Source organism: Muscardinus avellanarius, assembly GCF_963383645.1.
Source record: "Muscardinus avellanarius genome assembly, chromosome: 16".
Taxonomy (NCBI): domain Eukaryota; kingdom Metazoa; phylum Chordata; class Mammalia; order Rodentia; family Gliridae; genus Muscardinus; species Muscardinus avellanarius.
Genome location: NC_137802.1, coordinates 48145011 through 48155010, shown reverse-complemented (window position 1 = coordinate 48155010; position 10000 = coordinate 48145011). Strand labels below are relative to the sequence as shown.

At 59.9% G+C, this 10000-nt stretch overlaps 1 protein-coding gene across 1 annotated transcript in view; it reads right to left on the bottom strand.

Moving 5' to 3' along the window:
• ARHGAP23 (Rho GTPase activating protein 23) overlaps positions 1 to 10000 on the bottom strand; it is a gene marked incomplete at both ends in the record, with an annotated part of 87624 nt that overhangs the window by 51406 nt on the left and 26218 nt on the right. Inside the window, one exon of the mRNA XM_080714050.1 lies at positions 1700 to 1861. Within this exon, the coding sequence (XP_080570176.1) occupies positions 1700 to 1861 (162 nt within the window). The remainder of the gene's footprint in view (positions 1 to 1699; positions 1862 to 10000) is intronic.

Below are 10000 nucleotides of genomic sequence, written 5' to 3'. Positions count from 1 at the left end.
TGGGATTACACATTTGCACCACCATGTCTGGCTGTGAAGGTTCTTTTGTGGGGGGAGAATGGATCCCAGTCAGGGCAGAGGGTTCTGGAAGCAGGGAGCCAAGGAGACCCACTAGCTTTGGGAGGAACTAGGCTTGAGATGCTCCTAGACAGGCAGCAGGGCCTTCAACATCATCTTGCCCAACCTTCTCCACAAATGCACCCGTTTTGTAGATAGCAGGGCATGACTTGCCCAAAGCCACTCAGAAACCTGGTGACAGAGCCAAGGTTGGAACTCAGGACTCACTGACACTCAGCCAGGAAGAGTGGGCCACAGGAAAGCCACTGGACACTGCAGGAGAGGCTGTGCCCCTGCTGATGTGAGCTGACAGAGCTGGCAGAGGCAGATGGATGCGTTTGGACAGCTAGGTCCCCTGAGACTCCCAGGCGGGCAGCAGGAACTCAGTCCCCTCCACCCTCAGGCCAAGGCCTCTCTCAGCCTTGGGCACGTTCCAGAAGAGGATGGAGCCATCCCTAGCTGTGCTGCCCCAGGGTCTTCCAGTGCTCCATGAGGGAAGAACTCACCACCCTGGATCCCTGCCTGGGCTTCTGCCACCCCTCGGCAGGATCTAGGAAGGTGGTGGGGGCAGGAAGGAGAAACATTCTGGGGAAGGAAGCCAGGAAGGATGGGGTTTCCAGGGAACTGCAGGGCTGTGTCTTTGGGCCTTAAAGGCCAGGGCAGTGGTGCCCACCACCGGCCCCCACTTTTTCCAAAGCACAGCTGCAGCCAATGGGAATGGCTATGCAGGTGCCCCAGATTCAGACATGCACTTGAGAACTGCACGGTGACAGGTGCATGTGGCACATTTTCAGACACTTCCTGCACACACACAGATACACACATGTATGCCCATGCCCAGCATACCAGCATGCACATGTGCACCCAGAGATATGCAAGCACAGACAGTGAAATCCAATGCCTCGGCTCTCTGGCAGGTGGAACCAAGGTCCCCAAGGGACCCCAACAGCTGTGCAGGCTTATCCCAGCCCTGGGGGAAGGGGAAGGAGGGGTTCACTGGCTCTAACATAAGTCTGTTTTCTCCACAGGAAGAGAGGTGGGAGGTGGGGCCGGACCCTTGCAGGGGCCCTGGTTGTTACCTGGGTCCCCTCCTGTCTTCTTCCCATACTCCTCTTCACTCCTGAGGCCCCTCCCACCAGCCCGTAGCCTTGTGTTGGGCTGTGAAGTCCTGGTTCTGGATAGAGAACCTGGCATTCCTATGGAGTGGGAAGGGCTTCCGGGGATCAAGGCAGTATGTCCTCAGATCAGAAGTGGAGCCAGAGGCGGTGAGCAGGCCCCAAAGCCGGTGAGTTGAGCTCTACCGGGACTAAGCCCAGGGCTCCTTTGTCCTGGCCCAGGGCTCTTTCCTGTACACAGGGCTGGGGTGGCCTGGGGCACTCTGAGAGGGTGAGGCTCCCTGACTGCTCAGGCTGGGAACTGGGACAGCAGACCCGCTCAGAAGCAGCCAGTGAACCCAGGGTCCCGGGAGCTGCATCCTCCCAAGATGCAGACATCAAAGCCACACAGGCACTGCCTCCCTGAGGCCCTCCTCCTAGGCCTCAGTGGAACCCAGGAAGGAGGATTGCTTCTCTGAGAGGGGACTAGTGCAAGGAAACCACCATACCCACCTAGGACAGCCAGGGCAGGGGCAGGCTGGGCATACCTTCACGCTGCAGTGCACGGCCGACTCAGGCGGGTACACGATGAAGTGGCGCAGGGTGAAACCAAAGCCATCCTGGAGGCTTTTGTGCAGCAGTAGTGTCCTCGGCCCCTGCCAGGGGAGGGGGCGCCCAGGAGAGCACCCATCTCTCGGGCCCAGTGGCAGCTGCGGGAACACAGGGGAACAGGGTTAGTACAGTGTGGCCAGAGCTCAGGACTCTGCACCCAGGGTCCCTGCCTGCAGGAGCCAGGCACCCTCTGTGCCCAGACCTCCTCCTCCCCGCTGCCTCTCCCCCATCTCCAGCCCCGGCCTCTTCCTTCTTTGTTCTCCCCTCCGTGCCCTCTGGATGCCTTTGGCTCCAGAGAAATAACTTCTTGTTGACCCAAACCTTCATTCAGTTCTGTACACAGTCAATGAGCACCTACTATGTGCTAGGCAGGCACACACAGCCCTCCCCCCAGGGAAGGGCTGGCTGCTGTTTGAATGCAAGCAACACATACACCCAAAGACACACACACACACACACACACACACACACACACTGCACAGAATGCAGACGCAGCGGCCAGAGCATACAGCATGAGCTGCCCGGGAGTGGACTGGACAGCAGATAACTGAAGGGACTTCCTGAAGTCCCGGAACCCAGCCCAGAGGCCTGGCTGATTTGCCGGAAATGGGGTGGGGGACACACCGCCCTCTGTCCGACCGACCGGAATACTTGGGATTCCCCAAGATGGCACGCAGAGGGTGTCTGAAGACAAGGCTTTAGGGGACACACAGGAATGTCTGTGGGGCAGGAGGCAGAAGAAGGCAGTGTCCGGGAGAAGTCTCCCTGAGGGTCACCCTCTGAAGCACAGAGAACAGTGGGCGACAGGAGGGGATTAGGGACTGTGAAGGGAGAGGCACGTAGCAGAGGGCAGCAGCCAATGAGGAGCTGCTGCAGGAAAAGCCAGGAGCCTCCACAAGGACGGTTCACTCCACATTGGGAGCCTGTACTGGCTGTTGTCCTAATCCAAACCCCTCTGGGAGCAAAAGGCCCCCTCCTGCACCTTCAACAGTCCTACACCCCTCCACCCCTCCTGGAGCGCAGACAGGAGCCTGCACTGAGGGGAGAGGAAGACTGGGGACTGCGCCCTAAGGGAAGCAGCCCCCCAGTTCTGGGGCGAGGCGCTCCTGTGGAGCGCCCCTTCTAATAGCTGGAGAACTCGCTAAGCCCCTCCCCCCAGCGCAGGGATGCCGAGGTGCATCCAGACGCCTGTCTACCTTCCTGTCCATGCAGTCAGTGGAGGGCTAGCCAGCACTGGCCTAGCCCTTTCTAGGGATTTCTCCACGGGGTGGGAGGCCTGGCTGCAGTGGAACAGGAGGGGATGTATCCTCAGCAACCTAGCCAGACCCTCAGCAACTTGGAGGTGTAGCTGGGGGGTAGAATGCCCCTGGGTTCAATTCCTATCACCAAAAAAAAAAAAAAAAAAAAAAAGAGGAAGAAGGCTGAGTGGAGCTCCAGCTCCAGGCAAGGGAGATTGTTCTGATCTTACACAGTCTGGAAAAGAACAGCAATGAGGTTGTGAGCTCCCCATCCCCAGAAGGATGCAAGCAAACACTGGACCACCCCGCCAGGCATGGTAGAGCACACCTGCAATCCCAGCACTTGAAGAGCTGAGATCACCGGTTGGAGGCCAGCATGCAGTAATTTAGGGAGACCCTGTTTCAAAATAAAAGATAAAAAGGGCTGGCGGTGTAGCTCAGCGACAGACCACCCCCAGGGTTCAATCCCTAGTACCCTCCCCACACATACACACTGGACCACCCCCAACCCCCAGGAGGCCCTAATAGGGATTTCAGGATCAGACAGCAGACCCAATGATATCCCTTTGCTCCTACTCGGAAAATTCTTTGGAAGTTCTACTGAGGTCTGAAATTCGTGGAGTTCCTATCGCTGCTGACCCGGCATCGAGGAACTGATCAGGGAGAGCAGAGGACCTGGGGACCCCCACAGGCTACTCCCTAGTGTGGGTGCCCCCTGCCTGCTCCCCAGCTTGGCTCAGCGGAGGCTTTCTGCAGGGCCCATTGTTTCACGGGTGCCCTGGATTAAGGTTTAAGCCACCAGCTGCCCCAGTGATGAGAAGTGGCTGGGACAGGTCCCAGCACGCCCCCTGCCCTCCCCCTGCACATACCCTGCCTGGAGCCACCGGCTGCCTGGGGGGGCCGCTCCTTGGCGGGCCGGCCTGGGACACAGGACAGCGGGCGCGCCTTCCTCTCCCAGGCCCCTGCACGCACCAGCACTGCAGGCGCCCCCTCCCATCTCTGCCTCTCCCTTTCCTCCGTCCCTTCCTTCCAGGCCCCTCCCACCTCCTCCATCTAGGCTCCGGGGAAAGTCAGTCACCCCCCAGCCGCACCACTGCTTGAGGAGGAGACACAGAGACACTCGCAGACCCAGCCAGGGCCGGCTTCCCCTGTGGGAAGTTCTCCCTGGAGCTAACCTCTATCCTTAACGCTGCTCTAGGGGCAGTCTCCTCTCCTCCCCTCTGACCTGGGGCAACCCTGGTCTTCCTTGCACCTTGAGGGGGATGGAGGCCATAGGTGTAGAAGCAGAGAAGGATCTAGCAATGAGACCCAGAAAGGCCATTGCACTGGGAAGGGGTACGGCTTGCATGCCCCCCAACTCTGCCAGGCACGGGGACCTGGGGAAGGGGAGGGAGACCCTGGGGAGAGGGCAGGGACATTGCTGATTAAACTCCTGGCCCAGACCTACTTTTAACAGTCTCCCGCTCTTGTCAGGAAAGGAGACACCCAGAAATACCAACTGTTGGTGGGAGGAGGGCAGACGGCCCCAAGCCACAAGTTAGGTAGAAGGGCCTATTTTGAACTAGAACCCAGGAGTCCTGCTCCTCCCCCCAGGGGCATAAAGAGGTCACTGCAGGCAGCACAGCACCCCAGCTGGGCATGGTGCCCGCTGTGACTCACGCCCTAGCAGCCCGGTAGATCCCCACACCAGAAAGGCTGCTCCCCGAGCTGTCCTCTCCGGAGATCACTACTGCTAGGACCCATCCTGCGGCCTCAGCCTCCTTGACCACCAGGAAACCCAACAGTGTGGGCGTCGGGGTTCACTCTCAGGGCGGTGGGGGGTGCCCATAGCTCTTCCTAGTGGTACCAGCCTAGCTGTGAACACTCCAGGACCCGAGACACCCCAGGGGCGGCTCCAACAAGCCGGTCCCTCCGCCTGTAAGCCTAGAGTAGAGGGCTGAGCCCACGGGAGGCCACCGCCCACTCTGGGGGTCCTCACCCAGCACCCCTGGAGAGCCCAGAGCCCTGTCACCCTCACGCCACCTCCAGCTGTCCCACTCTCCCCAGACCAAGGACATCAGTCCTGGCATGCTGGGCGCCCCGGGAGCTGGTGACCAGGGCGCCCCAGCCCCAGATTACATCTGCCCGGCGGCGCCCGACCCGCCAGCCCCGCGGCGCTCACCCTGGCCCGGCGGTGGTCGCGGTGGCCCAGGTAGGGCAGCCAGAGGCAGCGCGGCTCGGGGGCGCTGCAGTCCACGCCGACGGCGCGCTCCCAGCGCCAGCCCCCGGCCCCCGCGCGCTCCACGCGCCACGCGGCGCTGCCCACGCCCGCCGGGGGCCCCCGGGCCCCGCCGCCCCGGCCCCTGCGCGCCCCGGGCCTGCCTTCCGGAGCCGGGCGCGCCCGGGGCCCCGGGCCGGCTGCTCCGCGCCCCGCGGGCGGCGTCCTCGGCCCCCCGGCCGCCACGTGGGCCCCGGGGGTCCCCGCCCGCCCCCCGGAGCCGCGGGCCCGGGGCCCAGGCGCCCCGAGGGGTCGCACGGCCCGCGCGGACGGAGGCAGGACGGCGGCCGCGGCGCCGCTTCCCGCGCCTCTCCCGAGCGGGACCCGCCGCAGACTCGGCAGGACAGACGCCTCCCCCTCCGGGGCGGCCCCTGCGCGCCCGCCCCAGCCCACAACTCAACCCCCACCCGCCGGGGCACCGAGCGGCCCCACGGGCACGCGTACGCACAGACGGCAGCTCCCCGTGCACAGAAACACACACGCTCTGCCCCTACCACACACCACGACCCTCCAGTACACACACACACACACACACACACACACACACACACACACACACACACGGCAGCTTCACAAAAGGGACACACATTCACACATGCACTGCGTGTCCCGCATAGCGCTGCGCACGCCTAAACACACGGCACACACACACACCTACCCACCCGACACCTCCCATACACACACACACACACACACACACACACACACACTCATGCTCTGGCCACATACCCCACAGAAACACACCTCGGGACCTCGGGAGTGACGCGCCGCAGTCGCAGTACTGTGTGTGGACGCCCTTCCCTGTGGCACGCACACTTTGGACCCCCTCCCGTGCATACAGTCCACAGCGCTCACATGGGCACATTCACAAGCATGTCCACCATTCCTGGGAGTACACCCAGCTTCCACAGAGCCCCACAGAGACCCCCACAAGCTCCTGGCAGAGGCCTTGGCTAGGGGGATGTGTAATCACCACCACCATTTTTACCCACTTGGCTGGTCACAAACAACATCCTTGCCAATACAGCCACTCATCTGGGCATGGTGGCAAATACCTGTAATCCTAGTACTTGGGAGACAGGAGAATCATAAGTTCAAGGACAGCCTCAACAAGTAGTGAGACTCTCATCAACCTAGCAAGATCCTGTTTCCAACCAAAAAAATAAACAAAAAAAAAAACACAGGGCTGGGATGTAGCCCAGAGGTAGGTCTAGGAATAAATAAAGAAAGAATAAAGCCACTCACTGTGGCCTTTATGGCCCAATTTGTAGAGAAGGAAGCTGAGGCCAAGAACACCCAGCTTGTTAACACCAGGACACCAACCCCAGACACACACGCATGAAACCCAAGCCTGGCCCCCAGTCCCCGCAGGTCTCACACACACACTGCCCAGCACAGACTGCCAGGGCTCTCACCTCACAGCAGAGCGCTAAGACCCCAGCCCACCGGTGGGAAAGTGCCTATCCCTCTTCCCCAGGATGCCTTGCCCCTCAGCTAGTGGAGGGGCCATCACCAAGCTGGCCCCAAGTCCACCTCGCCAGTATGAGTCAGACAGGATGCCGGACCCCGCCCTGCCCCCTTTCCCGGCTCTCTCCCCAGGCCCCTTCCCTCTCCAAGAGGTACTTGGAGAAGGGGGGTGTAATCAGCGCCGCCATTTCTATCCACTTGACTCTTCACAGACAGTGCGCTTCTCACTACGGCCACTCCCTGTGATCCAGGGCCATTATAGGCCCACTTGGTGGAGAAGGAAACTGAGTTTCAAGAATACCTGGTTTCCCAGGCAACACTGGGACACCAATCCCAGAGCCCCTCATTCCAACTTTGGACCTCATCCCGAAATTCTAGCCCGCAGCCAGAGAAGGGGGGTGTAGCTCCAGACACCCTCTGCTCCCAAACACAGGAGGCCCAGAGGATGCCGGGGTTGGGGCTCTTGGGAGCAGCTATCAGAAGGCAGACCCAGGCACAGGCACAAGAGTCAGCTCCCTCTTCCTGGGCCCTGTTCTCAGCAAGGACTGCGGGGGGGGGGGGGGGGGGGTTGCCCCAGGTGAGAGGTACTTGATCCAGAAAGGGAGTGAGGAGGAGAGGGAGAGGAGTGAGGGGAGGGAGGACCTGGGGTGGGCCGCTGAGAGGAGAAGGGAGAGGAGGAAGGGAGAGGTGGAGGCCTGGGCCTGGTGTCAGCCAGGGAGCGGTTTTGTTCTCCAGTTTCCTGTTTGCCGCTTGTGGGCCCCATGCAGGAGCTGGACCCCCACCCCCACCCTGGCGGAAGCCGGACGGGAAGAGCCGGCTGCTGCAGCTGAGTCAGGAGGACTTAGGGAACGGTGGGAAAGGCCGCAGTCAGGGACAGCAGCATCGCACCTGCACCTTCCCGCTCCTCCTCCCCTAGCAGACAGAGGACTGTGGGTCTAGCTAGCTGCTGCCATCGCTGGCTCCAAGCCTCCTGGTCTCACACACCCCTGCCCCAAGGCCAGACCCTCACAGGGCAGCTGCAAGTGCCACCAAGATGTCCTTCGCCATGTTTGAGTGCAGGGCGGAGGTCAGGAGGATGCCCTGGGCTCTCTGGCTGTTCTGCTCTCTCAGCACCAGCCAGTAAGTCCTTCCAGCTGCCCAGCTGTCTAATGGAAGACTGTCCACTCTCAACCCAACCAGCTTCTCCTAGCCCACAGACACTGCTGTGCCTGGAAACTCGTGGAGGGTTCTGGGAGTGCAGGGAGCGGAGGCCTGGGGTTTCCATGTCTACAGACAGCTTGAAAGGGACCAGCCCTATCATCTGACCTCGTAGGACCAGCAAAGAAGGTTACAGACCCCTCCAGGGCACCCCACATGCTGCCTCAGCAGGGACTCACTTCAGGAGGAGATGCCCAGAGTAGGACCTCAAGATGGTACACAGTTTGAATAAATGATCCTCTAGGCCTGGGGAGCCTGCTCCCTCCCCCATTTCCGCTGGGAAAGGAATGCTACGGGGTGGGCCCTGGAGGGGGAGGGGGAGGGGCGAGGGCTGGGAAATACCAGGCGTGGCTGAGATTCTATTCCTGCCAGCGTCCACCCCCCACGCCCTCCCAGCTTCCTCCCCCTCCCCAGCCAGGAATTACCCCGCTGAGCAGCCCCTCCCACCCCCCCTCGAGTTTGACCAGCTTGCAGAAATCCATTCAGCTTCGTCTTCCTGAGGGTCCCGGGAGAGAGGCTTGGAGGCTGCACCCCAACACTTTCACTTGTTCTCATCTGGTGGTACCCTAAATGATGGATATCCAGGGAATGTTTTTTTCTTTTGTTTTGTTTTTTGATGCCGAGGATTGAAACCAGGAGCATTCTACCTCCAATCTACACCCACAGCCCTTGTTCTTTTGAGACATGGGTCTTACTAAATTGCTGAGGCCGGCCTCGAACCTGCGATCTCCTGTCTCAGTCTCCCAAGTACTGGGATTATAGGTATGTACTCCCATAGAGGAAAGGTGACTGGTTCAAGGCCTTACTTTTGTTTGTTTGTTGGGGTTTTTTTGGTACTGGGGATTGAACCCAGAGCTTTCTACTTCTTTTTTTTTTTTTTTTTTTTTTGGTGGTACTGCGGTTTCTGAAAGTCCTTCTACCTCCGGGCTACACTCCCAGACCTATTTTTTATACTTTTTATTTTGGAAACAGGGTCTCTTAAGCCAGCGCGTCTGGCTTCAAACCTGCGCGATCCTCCTGTCTCCGCCTCCCAAGTGCGGGGATTACAAGCGTGGCCACCGCGCCCGGCGAAGCTTTCTACTTCTGAGGTTCACCCCCAACTTGGTCTTATGTATTTGGAAACAGGGTCTCACTAGGTTGCTGAGGACCTTGCTAAATTGCTACGGTTGGCTTTGAACCTGCGATCCTCCTGTCTCAGCCTCCCAAGTACTGAGATTACAAGCATGACTCGCCGCACCTGGCTCAAGGCCTCACTTTTACCAGGCAGGGATCAGATCCTGTGGTTCTAACTCCCAACCCAGTTCTTGTTCCATTACCCTCTGATTTATAGTTCATCTGTTTGAGCAGTGCTGTGGGCCAGGAGCTGGGACACCTTGGGGACTAAGACAACCACAGTCCCTGCCCACAGGGCCCTTACAGTCCTTTCAGAAGAGTCCCCTAGCTCCAGAAACCTTTAGGATCTGTAAGTTCCGCATTAAGGCCCAGCTGCCTTTCCTCTGGCGGGGAGGTCCCCACATTTAAGCAACAGCAGGGCTGAGGGGACAGTGGGGTGGGGTATGGAGAAGGGGATCTGGCTGGTGGGGCAGAAGTCTTCAGCTGCCAGAGCCAGCCACCAGGAACTGGGGAAGGGGAGGAAAGCCTCCCGGAGCCCAAGGGTCAGGGATATGAGAAAGAGGGATGCTGATACCGCTGCAGGGCATGTGGCTCAGGAAGTGACAAAGAGGAGCTCAGGGTTAATTCAGCCTGTTTTTCCTTCCTCTGGCTTGCTCAGGCCTTCTTCCAGAATGTAGCCCCAAACCACAAGGTGACAAGCAAGAAGATCCCACCCTAAAAGAATCATCCAGTATTTATGAAGCGCCGTCGGGTCCTGGTCCCTGCACTGGCCCAAAACCAACGTCACACACACACACACACACACACACACACACACACACACACACACGGGCGAACACCTCCAGGCACGCAGACATGTGATACTCAGCTCACCCTCTGGCCCATGCCCCTGCTCCCTGCCCCAGTCTCCTCCCTCAAGGGCAGCCTCCTCCTCTGCCTCCTCCGCCCTTTAGCCCCATTCAGAT